Genomic DNA, 21367 nt, shown 5'->3' on the forward strand with positions numbered 1-21367 from the left:
ATAACATGAACTCGGGGTATTTTGCTCTGCACTGAGGGACCAGGCAGGGATGTCCCCCCTGTCGTTTGCGCTTGAACCTATGGCCATTACATTGAGGAGTTTGGGTGTGTGGAGGGGAATAATGCAGGTATCTTTGTTCTCGAACAACCTCCTATTGTATGTGTCGGAACCAAACGCGTCGAGGGGTGGTATACTGGAGCTGCTTCGGGTGTTTGGGTCTTTTTTGGGGTACAAGCTAAATTTAGACCAAAGTGAATATTTTGTTGGGTCCCAACCAGGGGTGGGGGCAGGGGTTGGGGGGGGGGGGGGGACTGCCATTCCGTAGGGCAGCGACCCACTTTAGATACCTGGGGGTGCAGGTGGCATGGGAGTGGAGGGGGGGGGGGGGTAGTGGTTCCATAGGTATAATATTACTAGTTTGGTGGGGAGGGTGAAAGCGGATTTGGCAAGGTGGGATGGTCTCCCTGTCGCTGGCAGGGCGGGTACAGGCAATTCAGATGAATGTGCTGCCGCGGTTTTTGTTTATTTTTCAGTGCCTGCCGACCTTCCTGCCAAATGTATTTTTTGAGGAAGTTGAAAAGATGATATACCTTGTTTATATCGGGGGGGGGGCATGGAGGAGGTTGTGGTGTGAGGTGCTCCAGAGAGTAAATGCTTCAACTTTGTGTGCGTGGTTGGGGCTGATATAGCTGAAGGTGGTGCATAGGGCACACCTCATAAAGGCGAGGATCAGCCAAATTTTTCAGGGGATAGAGGATGTTTGTGAACATTGTGGGAGGGGGGCTGCAAATCACATTCATATGATTGGTCCTGTCCAAAACTGGAGGAGTATTGGAAGGAGGTCTTCAGGGTAATTGCGAAGGTGGTGCATGTGGGACTCGAACCAGGTCCCCTTGAAGCCATATTCGGGGTGTCGAATCGGCCAGGGTTGGAAGCGGGTGTGGAGGCAGGTGTCTTAGCCTTCGCCTCTTTGATCACCCAAAGGCGGGTCCTGTTGGGATGGAGGTCAGTCGCTCCACCGTGTGCCCTGGCGTGGCGCATCTTCTGGAGTTCTGAACATGCGAGAAAGTGAAGTTCGAGTTGAGGGGAAGGATGGAAGAGTTCTACAACTCATGGCTTTATTATGCATTTTCAAGAATTGGATGACATCAAACATTGAGGGGGGGGGATTGGAATGCATAATTTACTGGTGATTATATATGGGGTGATGGTGGATTCCTGATTCTATTTCTTTGGTGTTTGTATTTTAAATGTTGGGGGTTGGTGGGATGAAGGGATTGTTGGCCAGGGGATTGCCATTGTATTTGTTACGATTAATTATTTGTTAGTGGGTGTAAATCTGATGGAAATGTGAAAAAGGAGAACAAAAATATATATTTTTTAAAGTATTTCTTTCAGCTACTCCTTCATTGTTGCAGGGCAAGGTCCCAAGACCTCCCTTCCTAACAGGAATGTGGGAGCATCTCACACCACAAATGTTAAAGTGGTGATTCACCATTACTTTCTCGAGTACAATTAGGGCTGGGCAATAAATGGCCTTGTTAATGGCCCCACATGCTAAATAAAAGAAAATCATGGACTTCCGGTGACAGCGGCGGGAGGCGGCCGCACAATGGAGGGCTCCCATTCGGCAACGGCATTTCGGGGCTTTAAGCCCATTCCCAGGGTCCACGGAGGCGGCAGAAGCAGGGAGAAGGCACGGAGGAGGCACAGTGAAGAAACAGGAGGAAAAAAAGAAGAAAAATGTCGAGGGTGAGCAAGAAAACGGCCGGAAAAAAAACAGCTGAAGGTCCGTCGGGGAGTGGAAAGGTCACCGCGGGGTCACCAAGGAAAATGGAGCCTGGAGCACCAGGGAAGGCCGCACTGCTTACGGCTGAAGAAATAACTAAGGTGATGGCTACGGAATTTGAAAAGCAGTTGGCGCAGATTGCGAAATGCATGGAGACGGTGAGGAAGGAGATGAGGGAGGTTTTGAGTGTGCTGGTGGAGGAGGCGGTTTCCCCGGTGAGGACGGAGGTGGCAAGCGCAGTGGCGGAGGTGCGAGAGCAAGGGGAGGCGCTGAAGGAAGTGGAGGAGACGTTATTGCAGCACGGTGATCAACTTGCCTCGATGGGGAAAGAGGTGCGGAAGGTGATGGATACTAACAAGGATCTGCGAGGAAAAATGGAAGACCTGGAAAACAGATCCAGGTGACAGAATTTAAGGATTGTGGGGCTGCCCGAAGGAGTTGAAGGACCGAAGCCGACTGAGTATTTTGCCGCGATGCTGGCAAAACTATTGGGGGAGGGGGAGGATCCCTCCCGATATGAACTGGATCGGGCTCATCGGTCGTGGAGGCCTGTACCAAAGGCGAGTGAGCCGCCAAGGGCAGTGACTCTGTGCTTCCGTAGGTACAGTGTGAAGGAGAAGGTCCTGAGCTGGGCCAAGCAGAAGCGGGTGGTGCAGTGGGCTGGAGCTAGTATACGTGTATACCAGGACTTTACGGTGGAGCTGGCAAGGAGGCAGGCTGCCTTCAACCGGGTGAAGAGGGCACTGTACATTAGCAAGGTGCGGTGCGGCATTGTATATCCAGGGAAGCTGAGGGTGACTTACAAGTTCAGGGACTTCTATTTTGGAACGGCGGAAGCAGCGGAGGAGTTTTGCGAAAGCAGAAGGACTGTGGCAGAACTGACAAATTGAGGAATGGCCATGTGCCGATGTAACCTCATGACTGTATTTTCTTCTTTTTTGTATCACTGCGCGCGGGTGTAGAGACTAAAGGAGCCAATGTGGTATATATGGACAAGGGAAGGGACGGGACTTTCACTCGAAATGAGGGTTCTTTGGGGTGGAGGTGGATAGGTGGGGTTTGTGTGCTAAAAGGGGATCTTTGGGCTTTCTAGGGCCGGGCAAGTGGGAAAGGGACCCAGCAACCGGCCAGTGAATGGGAGTGAGGTGGGGGGAGGGGCTGTGGCCATCGGAGCCTGGCAGAACAGGGTCCGAGTGGTCTAGCCGGGGTGGAAAGTTGGGGGGGAAGGAACCGAGGTTGGGAGGAGGAGTTTTACAAGAGGCAGTGGACGGGAGGAGCTGGAGACCTGGAGAGGGGGGGGGGGAGGAGGAGCTGTGTAAGATTAAGGGGGACTACGGTAATCCCTGATTTATTTTTGTCATTTGTTTATGTAAACAGGCGGGTTGAGGTTTGGGGGGTTGGTGGGTAGATGGGATCGTTGTTATTATGGGGACTGACATATCTTGCTGATTGTTTATTGTTGATGGATGTAAATGTGTGAGAAAATGTGAAAAAGGAGAATAAAACATTTTTTTTTAAAATAAAAGAAAATCATGGATGCAAATTTTAGAGAATAACATAAGCCTAAATACAGACACACCATTCCAAATATTGAATTAAAATGTTGCGTACAGCAAATAGGTTAAAAGAATGGCACTTAATGCTCTGCTGACGACGACAGATATCTGATCAGCAACAATCCAATGTAATGCTATGGATGTCAATAAACCACAAAAAACTGTTTGCATAATGTTAAATCACATTACTTGCTAAAATTATTGATTGTGAATGCGAATGAATTAAGTTCATGGCATATTTACTTCTTACATTTTTTAATTAAAGTGAAGATTACAGAGATACAGTACTATTGCAACGGCACAAGTATAGCTTGGTGTTTTTGTTTATACGCTGCTAGATTCACAGTGAAAATAATAACTGCAGTTCAAAAAATCTTCAATCAACTTGTCCAAACCTTAGCAGTACAAACAAATCCAGCACTAATATTTATCAAGCTTGCAAAAAAGGTTGACTGTTTCGGTGAAGATCTCTCCCACAAGGAAGATAATTGAAACACAAAATCTAATGCAATTTAAGAGATTGAGTATTGAGACCTTCACAATTGCGCTATTGATGTTCCCAGGCTGATTCCTGGGATGGCAGGATTATCATGAGGATCAACTCGGCTTGTATTCAGGGCAACATGGTGGCGCAGTGGTTAGCACTGCTGCCTCATGGCACCGATGGCCCGGTTTCGATCCCCGTGCTGGGTCACAGTCCATGTGGAGTTTGCACATCCTCCCAGTGTCTGTGTAGGTCTCATCCCCACAACCCAAAGATATGGGGGGTAGATGGATTGACCACACTTAACTGCCCCTTAATTGGAGAAACAAATTGGGTACTCTAAATTTATTTTTTAGAAAAACTAGGATTGTATTCATGGGTTTAGAAGAATGAGGGGGAATCTCACTGAAATGTGTATAATTCTGACATGGCTGAACAAGTTTCCTCTCATCCGCTGGTTGGGGTGTCTAAAACAAGGGGTCACCGTCTCAGGGTACAGGGTGGGCCACTTAGGACTGAGGTGAGGAGAACTTTCTTCACTCAGGGTGGTGAACCGGTTGAATTCTTGTCCATATTAGACTATGGGGGGCCAAGTCACTGAATGTATTTAAGAAAGAAATGGATAGATTTTTAGACACTAAAGGCTCAAGGTGTATGGGAAGAAAGTGGGAGTATGGTATTGAGATAGAGGATCAGCCATTATCACATTGAATGGTAGAATAGGTTTGATGGGCTGAATGACCTTCTGCTCCAATTTTCCATCTTTCTATTCCTTATTATTCCCCACGTAATAAAGCACAATCAGAATGTCATTGAATTTTCATTTTTTAATTTTGGGAGGCAAAATGATTTAAAATCAACAAAGAAAAAGTATAATCTATTTCATAAATGTAATGCTACTCTATACAGAACTTTATAAACAAATTTTATTGGATTGACACCCATTTCACACTATAGGCTATAAATTTGGAATATGTTGTACAGGGCCATTGTTACACCACAGCCACTTTCTGCAGGTCAGTGCTATATTGGAAGTGGTTTCAAATCAAACATTGGTCCAATTTGATTTGCAGAAAACTTTTAAAATAAGCACATCCTTCAAGAGATCCCAAGCAATGAGAATTTGTCATATGTAAATACATGACTAAATGCAATGCCATAATTAGAGTGCGTTGTACGTACAACATTGGTCCATAACTGGTGGTAAAATGAGCGCTGTCACCCATTTCAAATTTCTCCCTTTCTTCACATTGTATTTTTAAAATTACAATTCTATTTTTAATCCATTTAGTCAACCACGGTAGGTGAATGGACACAACATAGCTCTCCCAACTGCTTTCCATTACTGATATCACAACTAATCATAGCATGCATGATATAGCAAGAATGAGGAAGTCCTCATAACTGATGCGGGCATTTCCAGAACGGTTGGTGTCTTTCTCTTTGAAGGCATCAGTTGTGCTCTGCAACTGTGTACAAATCTGGATGAAACTGTCCAGCTGAATGGTGGACTGAGCGGTTTTTTGTGCATATCGTGTTGCAAGGAACTGGACAAACTGTGGGCTTAGGTTGTAACCCATCTGAGAGAGAGCTGCAAAACAAAACAAAATACAAATACAAAAAGTCCATTTGATAAAATGTAATAAACAATTCTAATAAAGAATAATTAGAGTATCAAATTAAATTTCAATTACACAGCAAACGCAAGTTCCTTCACAAGAATAGGGTACGAGTCTACGGACCAAGTGCTAGAAATGGGATTAGAATAAAGTCGCCATATGCCCAGATGACCAGAGGCTGCTTTCCCCTTTGAGGGGGAGAGCTGTTGGTGGTGATTTAACCTGAGGATCACTACACCTCAAGCGAGGGGCAAGGTTGAGGAGGCAGAGCCTTCATGAATAACCTCAGACTTAGATAGGTCTTTGATGACCAGCGCAGACACGATAGGCAGAAACTCTATGGTTGTAAGCCAAAACATGGAAGAAAAACAAATATCAAACTCCAAAAGATGGATTGGCGAAATAAACATTAATTGGCACAAATTATAAAAACCAGTTTAACAATTTTAATAAATCTCAATTGTTCAATACACAGTATTATTCAGGACATTTCTATCCAGTCCAATTATTATTTTACACCTATTAAATGTACTTGAACTTATCAAAACCACAATCTGACAATCCTCAATCCATGATTTTTATTATATTATCACATCGACCTTCTTCAATCCAGTTAGAGTGTACAGTTGTTGTATTCAATAGAGACTATGATAAACAAAACACATGGGTGTGGCAATCCTACTTTGCACCCATCAACGTTTCCTATTCCCATTGTTTAATTCAGTACAAATCAGGCCAAAAAAACACTCTTTACATTGAGATGTAATTACCATGATGTAAACACAAGTAGAACAAACACAAGTAGAACAAACACAAGTAGAACAAACACAAGTAGAACAAACACAAGCAGGCATCCTTGGCTCACCGTGTTGTAGCTCCTGGGGGTTTATGGTTCCTGATCGATCCCGATCAAACTGCTGGAACATGTTGCGCCACTGCTGAAGAAATCCCCATAGTGCGGAAAAACCATACAGGTCGATCTTACCAAGTTTGTTTTTATCAAACATAGCTGGAGGGGCGAAGGGTAAAATTGCTTTAAATCATCTATCACACGCAAGCTCAATAGTTCAGCCTGAGAAAAATAACGACTCTTGGTTGAGCATTTGGGGCGGATGGGAGAGGGATAAAATCCAGACAAGACTTCCACACCTCCAGGTACTAACTCAAGAGTAGCATCGGTGGTAGCCTGAGTAGGTCAGTCACCTGCCCTCTCAATTCTAGTTAAAAAGGAGATAACTCAAGAATTTATTTTTAAAAGGAACATACTCTTTAATTGATCAGGATTTGCTAAAATGAAGAACACACTGTACACTGAAGCCATCAGCAGTACATGTTGCATCTCATTTTGCAAACATTCTTATAAAAGAACAATCTTGATAAAAATTAAATGGATCTTTATATTTTACAGATTGGCTTTAAAGGAACATAATTTTCTAGCACACTAGCTTTATCATTTAATTTGTTCTTAAAGGGGCAATTTAGTGGGTCAATCCACCTACCCTGCACATCTTTGGGTTGCGAGGGTGAGACCCACACAGACACAGGGAGAAGATGCAAACTCCACACGGACAGTGACCCGGGACCGAACCCAAGTCCTCAATGCCATGTGGCAGCAGTGCCACCCACTGCGCTACCGTGCTGCGCAGCTTTATCATTTAAAACACTTGTTCAACATGGAATTGAAAACATTCCAAAATAAAGAATTCACTAAAAATATTGATTTTGTAGGTAGGCACATGGGAAATGATTCAGTTATACTCAAAATGGCTTGCCTGCCGGTCATTATAATACTTTCTTCCAAAAATAAATCGGTGCTTATTTTAACAGTGTCTAGAATTTGGACCAGATGTCACTTTGATTACTAGTCCAGAAAGAAAGGTCCATTTCATCCTCAATTTACAGAAGAGAAAGTCAAATCCGGTTCAATTAGAACATAGAACATACAGTACAGAAGGAGGCCATTCGGCCCATCGAGTCTGCACCGACCCACTTAAGCCCTCACTTCCACCCTATCCCCGTAACCCAATAACCCCTCCTAACCTTTTTTGGTCACTAAGGGCAATTTATCATGGCCAATCCACCTAACCTGCACATCTTTGGGCTGTGGGAGGAAACCGGAGCACCCGGACGAAACCCACGCAGACACAGGGAGAACGTGCAGACTCCGCACAGACAGTGACCCAGCGGGGAATCGAACCTGGGACCCTGGCGCTGTGAAGCCACAGTGCTAATCACTTGTGCTACCGTGCCACCCAATTGGACCAATAAATTATCGCATTTAGCAGCAGTAATGCACTATATTTTAGAAAGATAAATAGGGTTTACATTGAATTAGTGTGTATGATTAACCAAACCAACATATGCATATTGTGGCACAAGTGCCATACATTACCATATTAAATTAAAACTTAAAGTATGCTTTCAGTTTGGTGAAGTTAGAACTTAGAATCATAGAATCCTTATAGTGCAGATGAAGCCATTCAGTCCATCGAGTCTGCGCAGACTCTCAGAGAGCACCCTACCTAGGCCCAATCACCCACCCCATCCTCACCCAGGGGTAATTTTAGCATAGCCAATTCACCTAACCTGCACATCTTTGGACTGTGGGAGGAAACTGGAGCATCCGGAGGAAACCCACACAGGGAGAAAGTGCAAGCTCCACACAGTCACCGAAGGTCGGAATCGAACCCTTGTCTCTGGTGCTCTGAGGCAGCAGTTCTAACCACTGTGCCACCCCTCAAGACAGTCTGAACAAAACCTCAACAATTAGTCACAAACTATTGAGAACCATGGTTTTGATTTTTATTTATTCTTTAGTTCTAATAGTTTTCTCTGTATCCTTCCCATGGTGATTTTAATTGTTTTATGTTCCCCCTCCCTTTCACCTTTTGAATTACAGGTATTTCTCAGATGCTCAGAGGTTATTCATGAAGACCCCACTTTTTCAACCTTGCCCCCTCCTTCCCTGAAACATGATTACCTTCAAGTTAAATCACCACCAGTTAGCTCTCAAAGGGAGCACAGCTTATGGTCCTCTGGTGTGGTGATACATACAGTACTTTATTTCTCAGATGCTGTTTGCGACTTCTACAGCAAAGACAGACACAAAGTACCTGTTCAACACTTACACCATTTCTTTATTTCCCATTATTAATTTCCCAGACACACTCTCTAGAGGACCAACACATTCTTTAGTTACTCTTCCAGCTAGGTTTCTCTCATAATCTAATTGCTTCCTCTTTTTCCTCCCATTATGCTTAGCTGGTTTTTAAATCAATCATTATTAGTGCCACAATAGGCTTAGATTTACACTGCAATGAAGTTACTGTTAAAAGCCCCTAGTCGCCACACTCCAGTGCCTGTTCGGGTAGAGAAAGAGAATTCAGAATGTCCAAATTACCTAACAGCACATCTATCGAGACTCTGTCCCAATTCTGTCAACCACCAATCTTTGCAGAATTTTACACTTTTCCTTCAGTTTGATACTATCCTTTCATTTCCTTAGTTAACTATGAACGGTGCCTTCTCCTCGAATCCTTCTTTCTCAATAGAATGTATCTTTACTGATTGTCATGGAATATTACCTTAAATGGCTGCCGCTGCATCTATACTGACCTACCACTTAACCTAATTTACTTGTTCACTTTAGCCAGTCGGCTTCATAAACACTCGTCTTAGACTTACTCTCACCCTCAAACTGAATGCAAAGTTTGATTATGTTACCTTACGCGCACAGAAGGGTCATATGGACTCAAAAAATAATATGTTTCTCCCTCCACAGATGCTACCCGATCTACTGAGTTTTTCCAGCATTTTCTGTTTCTATTTCAGATTTCCAGCATCCATAGTAATTTGCTTTTATTTGATTGTGTTATGATCATTGCTCCAAAGTGACTCTTTTACTATGAGGTCATCAATTAATCCTGTCCCATTGCACACTACCAGGCCTAGAATAGTCTGCGCTCTGGTTGGATCTAGAGTGGGCTGGAAACCATTCCAAAAACACTATTAACTCATCTTTAAAGCTACTTTTGCCCATCTAATTCACAAATCTAAGCCTAGAATAAATCTTGCATGATTATTGTTACATCTTTATTACACGCCCTTTATTTCTTCCTGCAGATCTGGGCGGCATGTGGCGCAGTGGATAGCACTGGGACTGTGGCGTTGAGGACCCGGGTTCGAATCCCAGCCTTGGGTCACTGTCCGTGTGGAGTTTGCACATTCTCCCCATGCGTGGATTTCACCCCCCACAACCCAAAGGTGTGCTGGTTAGATGGATTGGCCACGCTAAATTGCCCCTTAATTGGAAAACAAATTAATTGTTCCTGCTATGTAACTACTGTTATGGGGCCCATAAATTACTCCCACTAGTGACTTCTAACCGTTGCTATTTCTTATCTCAACCCAAACTGTTTTGATATCCTGTTTTAGAATCAAGGTCCTCCCTCACTACTGTAATATTGCCATCCTTAACGAACAGAGCAACCCCACCACCTTTTCCTAACTTTCTATCCTCTCGAAATGTCTAGTACCCTTGAATATTCAGGTCCCAACCATGGTCACCTTACAGCCACATCTCTGCAATGACTATCAGGTCAGAAGTATTTATTTCTATACTGTCAATTCATCAAATTAGTAATTAACACTACACTCATGCAGATACAGAGCCTTTAGTTTGGTCTTTCTGTTTTTGAAAAGTCTGGCCTTCTCTGCTGTTGTACTCTGTATTGTTCAGTCTCTTCCTACCACGTTCTGATTATCCTTATTACTACCTTGCTCTATTGCCTTGGACTTTCCCTTTACCACATCGCTTTCCCTTTACCACATCTCCCCTTATATGACACTCACCCACACTATTTTGTGGAAAGCCCTCTACAGCCCGAGTTTCATGACTCATTTACACAGCTGACCAGAACACGGATCCCAGCACCATCCCAACATATAGCTCTACCTTCCCAGTATTGGTGCCAATGCCCCATGAATCAAAACTCATTCTCCCGATACCAACCTTTCAATCAAGCATTAAATTCCCTAATCTTATATACACCCTTTGCCAAATTTGCTTGTGGCTCAGGTAACAATTCAGAGATTATTACCTTTGAGGTTTTGCTTTTAAATTTACACCTAGCTACTCATAATTCCTAAGCAAAACCTCTTTCCTTATTCTAACTATGTCATTGGTACCTACGTGTACCTTGACAACAGGATCCTCTCCTTTCCTTGCAAGTTCTTCTCCAGCCCCAAGTAGATGTCCTGGACCCCATCACTGGGCAGGCAACATAGCCTTGTGGACTCTTGCTCTCAGCTACAGAGAACTTTGTCTATCCCCTGACTATACTGTCCCTACTACCACTACATTCCTATTTGTTCCCCCTACTTAAATGGCTTCCAGTACCCTGGTCAGTTTACTCATCAATCTTGATTCCTCCACTCTCATCTTATACAAGCTAATGGACCCTGAAACCTGTTGGACAATTGCCAGGCCGAGGATCCTCCACTTTTGCCTTTCAAAAGGTTTAACAAAGCAGAAAAGAAATTGGGTTTCAGGCTTACTGAGCAGCAAGTGGCAGGTGTCGTCATTAAATGTTGACCAGTTGCCGTTGACAAGTGCCTGCTTGAGTTCCTTCAGCGAGATATAGCCACTTTGATCTGCGTCCACGGACTGGAACCAAGAATAGGCTTCAGGATCTACACCTGCTGGTACATCACCTACACAATAGGAAGGAATGGACAAAAGATTAGAATGAGGAGCATTTAAGACTCTCACTTTCCACTTAATTGAAAGTGATATTATTACTTAAAAGATCTAACACTTATACACAAGAGAAGAGATAAAAATATTACTTGGAAGGTTTTGAGAATGGAAAAGTTACAATAGACCAAGTTATCAGATGAAACTAATGGCAATTTTTCTTATTTTAATTGCTGTACCCATCACAACCAAGCTTGTGATTAACAGAACAATATGTCTTATCAAAATATAGGTAGATAATAAAATAAAGCCCAATCTGTTAATTAAATGACATAATCCAGTCATGTGTAAATCTCAGAGTAACTAAAAGTAGTTTTTTTTGCACAAGATTAAAAGAAGTAAAGTGGTATATCTTTTTTTTCGACAGGACACAGCTAATGTATTATGATAAACATATTTTCTTAAATACTCAATGTTTTTTTATGAAATGTTTCCTTGGGTCTCCTTATTTGTGGGCTGTTCCAGTGACATCACTGAACGAGAAAGATACTATACATTCCAAAGCAGCTTCAGTTACCTTTATGAATGTGGCAATGTCAGACTGTACTGGCAGCCAGTCTGAAGCTGCCAACAGGGAAACCATTCACTGGCTGAGGCACAGTACATTCATTACAATGATCCTGTTTCACCACATTTAAGGCATTCTACAGTGTTGTAATGTTTAAACCTCCAAGTTTGCCAACAGCCTTATCTCAAAATACAACCTAAAAGGCCTGGCTACTATTTCAGATAAAATAACTCTTAAAAAGAACATTCTGGACAAAGTTTTGTAACACAACTTCAGGACTCCACTTACAGGCCTCCCTCAAGTGCTAACTAATCTGTTTACTTCACAACATATGCTGCTACTGCATAAACACAAAGGGTAAAAAGAAACACTATGATCAAGTTACAGTACTTGTCACTGGTTCCTAATTGGTGGCACATTAGTACGGAGGTGGTTTCTTCTCAAGTTCCGATGTTCACACACTTGTACGTACAACAGTGCTATTCACGGTTCGGAGTCCCTGACATTTGAATCCAACAGTCCAACAAGCATTGAAATTGAGATGAGTTCCAGATCTCAGCCAGCCTGTTTCAAGGGGTAGCTCAGAGAGAAAAATAAATACACTTCCTTTTGCCCTACCCAAAACCTATCAACTTACAGATTTCAAGATTTGGAAACCAAATTATACCACAGCTTACACATCCACCTCCAGAAATATTACACAAAATGTTACGTGAGCAATCTTACTGCTCTTGAAGAGAAAATCTGATTTAGTTCCTCAGGTCACTGACATTAGCAAACCGCATCTCAGAATTCCTTCCAGAAACTTGCCAGTTTACTACAACAGATAGTTACCAGCTGAAGGAGCACCTGATCCATATGGCCCTTGCTGTGGAATTCCATATGGCTGTCCTCCATATGGACCACCTGGTGCTGGCCCTCCATAATGTCCTGAAGATGCACTCCCATATGGGGCTCCTGGAGCTGAAGGTCCACACTGGCCTCCTTGTGCAGGGACTCCAAAGTGCCCTCCTGGTGGCGGAGCTCCATATGGTGCACCTGGTGCTTGGTTTCCATATAGCCCACCTGCTGCTGATGTTCCATAAGGTGCGCTTGGTTGTGGCCCTCCGTAAGGACTACCTGGTGGTGGGCCCCCGTACTGGCCAGAATGGGGGCCGTATTGACCTCCAGCTTGGTGTTGCCTTGAGAGGTAGCTGCCTGGTGGAGCCCCTGGTGCAGGCCCTGATGACCCTGGGTAGTTCTGTAGGACGAAAGGCAAATTATATAACATAATTCACACAAATGCAGAAGCTAAATGTACAAATCATATTCCAATACACTCAATGTATGAACAGAATGTATTAACAAAAAAAATCAAAACCAAATGTTAGCAGAATAACACGTAAAAAAAGTAGGCATGAAGCTGGAGAGAAATCCCAAATAATGATTGGGAGATCATAGAATCATAGAATTTACAGTGTCGGAGGCCATTCGGCCCATCGAATCTGCACCAGCTCTTGGAAAGAGCACCCTAATTAAACACACGCCTCCACCTTATCCCCGTAACCCCACCCAACATTGTTTTTTGGACACTAAGGGCAATTTATCATGGCAATCCACCTAACCTGCACATCTTTGGACTGTGGGAAGAAACCGGAGCACCCGGAGGAAACCCACGCAGACACAGGGTGCAGACGGAGAGAACAGGCAGTGACCCAAGCCGGGAATCGAACCTGGTACCCTGGAGCTGTGAAGCAACTGTGCTAACCACTGCGTTACCATGTTGATGGAGAACAAGAGTTCAGTTGGGGGAGGGGAAGAGAGAATGGTGGGAAGCACAATAAATTTTGGTGACTGGTTGGTCGAATAATAATGGCAAAGTTCATTTGTTTTTCTCTTCCCAGGTGTTTATATATACCCTGTTGAGAAACATGCTACTGGTGCACCATCCCCCAAGTGATTTAAAATATTTTGACATGTTGTATTATGAAATGCAATACGTCCTTTCAAAAGGAATACATTACATTTCAGGGTAGCAGGGAGATGCGACATTCTAGGGGATGGTCATTCCAGTCTTTTTAGGAGTTGCCCAGGCAAGGGTCCCATGCTCAAGGTTACCAACAACGGCCATTTTTGTCTGGTGATGGTAGAAGAGCCAGAACCTCCAGGGACAACGGCTGCGTTCAGGTGGAGGATCCTTTGGGATCAGGACTTTGGTTTCCTTCAAGCTCACATGAGGAAAGCAACAGGAAACAACTTCATTTATTCTTGTCCCTAGTCATATTGCTCACTGAAGTTCAAAATAAGAAACTCCTATGAGCAGCTGAAGAGGAAAGCACAAGACCACGAAGCGTGTAGAAATAAGTAGGACCAGCTGCTTTTGAGCACCAAACAACACTACAGATAGTTATGAATTCATTTAACCATAACAAAATACCTCAAAGGAGGAGACGGGGAACAATTGAGGGGAACCAGAGAGGGGGAACCAGAGAGGGAGGGGAGACGAGGGAATGAAAGCCAGAAGAAGAGCTTGAGAAACAACAACAAACTCGGCAAACACAGTAACAGAGCAAGAAAATACAGGAGAAAGACGGGACGAACGTTCCCCCCCACAAACATGTGTGCCTACTTATTTGTTAAACGTAATATTGCTAACTGTACAGTGTTGCTGTTTTTGAGCTGGTGTACAATATCCTACCAGTTTTTTTAAATATATATTTCAATCTGTGTACATAACTGTAAAAATACTATGTTCAAAAATCCAATAAAAAACAAATACATTGGTACAGCAGGGTCGTTGGCTGTTGATAATACACTGGGAGGTCAAAATATCATGCCCATGACACATACCAGGGGAATATCAGGGTTCCTGTCTAAGTGGAATAATTATTTTTCAGGATTGTGTGTCTTTGTAGCCTTTGTTTCCTCAAAGTAGTGAGATTTTATGTTGATACAAACTAGAATGTGCAGACCAGTAGGAGGGAGCACGGCACTCCATTATACTTTCAAATTTTAGACAGTACCCATCCAAAAAGCAAATGTCCCACAGTATCAGATACAACAATTGCAGTAGAATCAAACTGAACCATGATGGGAAATTCATATCCTTGGAAGATGTCTCGTTAACCCAGATTTTGTGCAACAAAAAAAATGCTCAAGCTACCACGTACGACTGGTCTGAAGAGGCTGTGCAACCATTGATTCAATTGGACTGCTACAAAAACAGAATATGAACAAAACATCTATACCAGTACTCTGGCTAATAGTTATCCCCCATCAGCACATCTGTGGGATGAAGCAGAAGAAGCAATTTTCAGCTGCCTCTCATGCATAAATGTAACATTTTTTGAAAGGTATAGCCAGCTGTTCACAAAGATTCCAAACCACTTGAGGAATGGTGTAAAAATAACATGTTTCTCAACAGGGTATAAATGACTGATAAGAAAAAAACAAATAAGCTTTTGACTTTGCGTCATCATCATTATTCTACCAGCCTGTCAGAAGAAATGTTTTATTCCACACAAACATCCTGCACCCGAGCATCTGTCTTTAGCTCTTTCTTGCTGTCTAATGGCCTACATCTCATTCCTAGGAAGCCTTCAGATTTCTGTGATGTCTTTTGATGTGGAGATGAGGAAACTGAACAAGAGACACATTTCTTGGAGAAGCCATTTATAGTCCACAAACCTGCTGCTCCTGGAACAGTATCTACAGTAGCTAATAAATCCCTCCAAAAAACCCTGCCTCGAGGGGCTGATATCTGGAATGAAGGCAAGGAAATGTTGTCTTCTAATTGTTGGAAAGTTAATTTGAAAAAATGAGAGATAATACAATTTGGTAAAGGAACAGATGTGCAGAGTACTTCTTAAAAAGTGTAGTTGTAAATGGGATCTGGTTGTTCTCGTCTCATGAGTCACTGAATGTTAGCAAGCAGGTGCAGCAAGCTATTGGGAAGGCTAATGGAATGTTAACCTTTATCGCAAGAGGATTTGAGTACATGAGTAGTGAAGCCTTGTTTCAATTGTATAGAAGCTTGGTTAGACTGCACCTGGAGGAGCATGTGCAGCTTTTGTCCCCTTACCTCAGAAAGGATATTATTGCCTCGAGGGAGTGCAATGAAGGTTCACCAGACTTGTTCCAGGGATGGCAGAACTGTCTTATGAAGAGAGATCGTACAAACTGGGTCTAAATGCTATTGAGTTTTGATGAATGAGGGGCATCTCATTGAAACCTAAAAAAGATCTAAAGGAATAGACAGGAGAGGTACAGCAAGATGCTTCCCTTGGTTGGGACGTCTAGAACCAGAGAGCACAATTCAAAATAAGGAGCATGCCACTTAGGATCGAGATGTGGAGAAATTTCTTTAGAGGGTTGTACGCTACTACCTCACATGCTGAGGACCCGCGTTTGAACCCGGCCCATGTGGAGCTTGCACATTCTCCCCGTGTCTGCTTGGGTATCACCCCACATCCCAAAGATGTGCAGGGTAGGTGGATTGGCCATGCTAAATTGCCCCTTAATTGGAAAAAAATTGGGCACTTTAAAAAAATTTTAAAAGTACATAGATGGTACACAAGTACATAAGAAGTACAAAATAGCAAGAAACCGTAGAGTGTGGTGAATTCAGCCCAACGCATCACACAAGCTTGCCACCCACACTGATTCTGTCTACACCTCCCGCTGCCTCAGGAAGGCAGACAGCATTATCAGAGACCCCTCCCACCCAGGCTTTGCCTTCTTCCAGAACTTTCCATGAGGCAGAAGATACAGAAGTCTGAAGACCCGCATAGAACATAACAGCGCAGTACAGGCCCTTCGGCCCTCGATGTTGCGCCGACCTGTGAAACCACTCCAAAGCCCCTCTACACTATTCCCTTATCGTCCATATGTCTATCCAATCACCATTTGAATGCCCTTAGTGTTGGCGAGTCCACTCCTGTTGCAGGCAGGGCATTCCACGCCCTTACTACTCTCTGAGTAAAGAACCTACCTCTGACATTTGTCTTATATCTATCTCCCTTCAATTTAAAGCTATGTCCCCTCATGCTAGACATCACCATCCGAGGAAGAAGGCTCTCACTATCCACCCTATCCAATCCTCTGATCACCTTGTATGCCACAATTAAGTCATCTCTTAACCTTCTCTTTAACGAAAATAGCCTCAAGTCCCTCAGCCCGTCCTCATAAGATCTTCCCTCCATACCAGGCAACATTCTGGTAAATCTCCTCTGCACCCTTTCCAATGCTTCCACATCCATCCTATAATGCGGCGACCAGAATTGCATGCAATACTCCAAATGCGGCCGCACCAGAGTTTTGTACAGCTGCAACATGACCTCACAGCTCCGAAACTCAATCCCTCTACCAATAAAAGCTAACACACCATACGCCTTCTTAACAACCCTCTCAACCTGGGTGGCAACTTTCAGGGATCTATGTACATGGACACCGAGATCTCTCTGCTCATCCACACTGCCAAGAATCTTACCATTAGCCTTCCTGTTATTCCTTCCAAAATGAATCACCTCACACTTTTCTGCATTAAACTCCATTTGCCACCTCTCAGCCCAGCGCTGCAGCTTATCTATGTCCCTCTGTAACTTGTAACATCCGTCCACACTGTCCACAACTTCACCGACTTTAGTGTCATCTGCAAATTTACTCACCCATCCTTCTACGCCCTCCTCCAGGTCATTTATAAAAATGACAAACAGCAGTGGCCCCAAAACAGATCCTTGTGGTACACCACTAGTAACTGGACTCCAGTCTGAACACTTCCCATCAACCACCACCCTTCGTCTTCTTCCAGCTAGCCAATTTCTGATCCAAACTGCTAAATCACCCTGAATCCCATGCCTCCGTATTTTCTGCAGTAGCCTACCGTGGGGAACCTTATCAATTTATTACCTTCGGCACGGTGGGGTACGATTCTGACCTCGGGTGACTGTCTGCATGGAGTTTGCACTTTCTCCCCATGTCAAAGAACAAAGAAAGGTACAGCACAGGAACAGGCCCTTCGGCCCTCCAATGCTGCCCGTCTGAACTAAAATCATCTGCACTTCCGGGGTCCGTATCCCTCTTTTCCCATCCGATTCATGTATTTGTCAAGATGTCCCTTAAACGTCACTATAGTCCCTGCTTCCACCACCTCCTCCGGCAGAGAGTTCCAGGCACCCACTGCCCTCTGTGTAAAAAAACTTGCCTCGTACATCTCCTCTAAACATTGCCCCTTGCACCTTAAACCTATGCCCCCTAGTAATTGACCCCTTTACCCTGGGAAAAAGCCACTGACTATCCACTCTGTCTATGCCCCTCATAATTCTGTAGACCTCTATCAGGTCGCCCCTCAACCTCCGTCGTTCCAGTGAGAACAAACCGAGTTTATTCAACCTCTCCTCATAGCTAATGCCCTCCATACCAGGCAACATCCTGGTAATTCTCTCCTGCACCCTCTCTAAAGCCTCCACATCCTTCTGGTAGTGTGGCGACCAGAAGTGAACACTATACTCCAAATGTGGCCTAATTAAGGTGCTATACAGCTGCAACATGACTTGCCAATTTTTATACTCAATGCCCTGGCCAATGAAGGCAAGCATGCCGTATGCCTTCTTGACTACCTTCTCCACCTGTGTTGCCCCTTTCAGTGACCTGTGGACCTGTACACCTAGATCTCTCTGTCAATACTCTGGAGGGTTCTACCATTCCCTGTATATTCGCTACCTGCATTAAACCTTCCAAAATGCATCACCTCACATTTGTCCGAATTAAACTGCCATCTCTCCGCCCAAGTCGCCAAAAGATCTAAATCCTGCTGTATCCTCCGACAGTCCTCATCGCTATCCGCAATTCCACCACATCCAGATATAGGAACAGCTTCTTCCCCACAGCTACTAGACTCCTCAACGACTCTCCTGCGGACTGATCTGTTCCCTGTAACACTATTCACGACGTCCTATGCTGCTCTTGCTCATGTATTTGCTTTATTTGGCCCCTTGGTTCCGCACTGTAACCAGTCACTGTTAGTCAATGTACCATTTGTCAATGTTCTCTGTTGATTCTTCTCTTTATCTAATATGTACGTACTGTGTACGTTCCCTTGGCCACAGAAAAATACTTTTCACTGTACTTTGGTACATGTGACAATAAATCAAATGAAATCGATGGTTGTGAACCTTTGGAAGTCTGTCCCAGAAGACTGTGGAGGCTCAGTCATTGGGTAGGTTTAAAGCAGAGATTCGGAGATTTCTGATCAACAATAATGTAAAGGGTTATGAGGATAATGTGTGTAAAAAGCATTGAAGTGTCTGATCAGTCATGATTGTATTACAGAGAAGGCTCGATAGACTGAATGGCTTACTCCTGTTCGTATGTTCATAATAATAATCTTTATTGTCATAAGAAGGCTTACATTAACACTGCAATGAAGTTACTGTGAAAATCCCCTAGTCGCCACACTCTGGCACCTGTTTAGGTACACTGAGGGAGAATTCAGAATGTCCAATTCGCCTAACAAGCACGTCTTTCGGACTTGTGGGAGGAAACCGGAGCACCCGGAGGAAACCCACGCAGACACGGGGAGAACTTGCAGACACGCTATAAGCTAACTTCTGTTGGTGGGGAAATGTTGGCTTATCATGACAATATCTTACCAATGCAAGTAAAATCTAAGACCAAAACAACTCTGCTGTCCAAGATCAGAAAGGGGCAGATGGAATTTCATGGGCACGTAATAAGAAATCATGATTTTGAAAGTCTGATGCGGAAAGGAAAGATCAATGGTAAAAGAGATTAAGACAAAGAATTATCTTTTTAAAAAGCCATGCAACCAGGGGTAATGTACCAATGAAGATAACCCACACATCCACAGCAAGATCAACATGCAGGAGGTCTATGGTCACCAACGCCATCTTAGGGCATGGTACCGGAAGAGAGAGAGAGAGAGATCTCCTTCACATCATTTTAAAATGCAGCTCTGATAGCTGAATCTGAATGTTCCTTTTTGATCGAACTGGAAAGGGATGTTGATAGGCTCTCAGTGATTTTTCTGGGAATTACAAACCTCAGCTAATAGAAGCATTACAACAACTACACCTGGTGCTACTGGACTTCCAGTCTGCATCCAATCATTTGGGGATCCTTTAAGGATATCAGAAGTTTTAAACATATGAAAGGTTTAAGTGCTGCAGCAGGGCATAAACTAGGAGATCCCAGGATAAACTTTGCAATTCAAAAATACAAGGTTTAACGTATGGAGCTAAGCAAGTTCTAATTGGAGTTAATACATTTTAAGCAAAATATGCAGATAAATCACTGCCGCAGATATTACAAAAAATTACAAGTGTGCCAGCATGAGATGAGGTCCCTCTGGATCTGGGGCCGACATGGGCAAGAGGGTTTGGAGAAGAACCTTTGCCAAGTTTGTAGATAAATCATCAATAAAATCCCAGGTTGATTTGATGGATTAACCCTCCAGCCCAGCCTCACGCCTGGAGGAGGAATGGAAAAGGGGAATTCCAACCACCAGCTCTTTCCTGGAAGGGAAAGACTCTGCCCTTCAGCCCCTCTATCGCCAACCGTGCGCTGGCAGCAGTCAGAGCCGGGGCTGGGCCCCCCCGGGAACGGCTCCCCCTCACTGCCACCGGGGCAGGGGCAGGAGAATCCGCGCCGCGCCCTCAACTTTCAGCCCAACGTCCACCGCCAGAGGCCGCCGCCCGGCGCCAAATCAGCGTCTCCCCTGGCCGCGACCCAGGCGGTCTGACCCTGAAGCCTCCCTCTACCCTTCCCCCCCCCCCAGCCCCAGCTCCTTCAGTCACTCACCGAGCCGTAAGGGAAGCTCGCCATCTCCGAGTGAACAACAACAACTCGCAGCCTCGCCGAGCACCCACCTACCAGACAACCCCCTTCAATCGATTGGCCCGTCTCCGAGAGCAACCCGATTGCTGATTGATCAGGACCTCCGTCAATCACAGGTTGCCATGACGTACACTTTATGACGTCGCGCGATGATGGCCTGCGGTCACGTGCTTTCCTCGGTGGAGTCAGGAAGGAAGGGCTCTCTCTCTCTATCCATAGATGCTACCTGACCAGCTGGGTAATTTCCAACATTTTCTGTTTTTATTTTAAATTTCCAACATTCACAGTCTCTCAAAGGAATGGTCCATGTTTGTGAGTCTTCTCCCCATTGCCTTGACCATTATTGATTTCAGTAAGAAGTCTTACAGCACCAGGTTAAAGTCCAACAGGTTTGTTTTGATGTCACTAGCTTTCGGAGCGCTGCTCCTTCCTCAGGTGAATGAAGAGGTATGTCCCAGAAACATATATACAGACAGATTCAAAGATGCCAGACAATGCTTGGAATACAAGCATTAGCAGGTGATTAAATCTTTACAGATCCAGAGATGGGGTAACCCCAGGTTAAAGAGGTGTGAATTGTGTCAAGCCAGGACAGTTGGTAGGATTTCGCAGGCCAGATGGTGGGGGATGAATGTAAGGCGACATGAATCCCAGGTCCCGGTTGAGGCCACACTCGTGTGCTCACCCCAGTCCAACGCCAGCATCTCTACATCATTATTAATTTATCATTGGTCATTCATTTGATTGTCGCTTATGGGATTTTTGCTTTATGCAAATTTTTATAACAAACACATAGGGTTGGATTCTCCGAGCTTCCGCGCATA

At 44.2% G+C, this 21367-nt stretch overlaps 1 protein-coding gene across 2 annotated transcripts; it reads right to left on the reverse strand.

The window, feature by feature from the left end:
• Window positions 1-4641: 4641 nt before the first annotated feature.
• On the reverse strand, window positions 4642-20646 carry pef1 (penta-EF-hand domain containing 1). 2 transcript variants are annotated; one of them, XM_072500940.1, is made up of 5 exons: window positions 20508-20646; window positions 12561-12951; window positions 11005-11160; window positions 6314-6457; window positions 4642-5420 (listed from the first exon to the last, which is right to left on the reverse strand). In XM_072500940.1, the coding sequence occupies exons 1-5, from the start codon at window positions 20529-20531 to the stop codon at window positions 5191-5193; spliced, it is 945 nt and encodes a 314-aa protein (XP_072357041.1). In that variant the 5' UTR covers window positions 20532-20646; the 3' UTR covers window positions 4642-5190. The 2 variants fall into 2 exon arrangements, with proteins under 2 accessions (XP_072357041.1, XP_072357040.1); XM_072500939.1 differs by having other exon boundaries at window positions 12546-12951.
• Between the last annotated feature and the right edge of the window lie 721 nt (window positions 20647-21367).

This window comes from Scyliorhinus torazame, chromosome 1 (assembly GCF_047496885.1).
Source record: "Scyliorhinus torazame isolate Kashiwa2021f chromosome 1, sScyTor2.1, whole genome shotgun sequence".
In the NCBI taxonomy this organism is placed as follows: domain Eukaryota; kingdom Metazoa; phylum Chordata; class Chondrichthyes; order Carcharhiniformes; family Scyliorhinidae; genus Scyliorhinus; species Scyliorhinus torazame.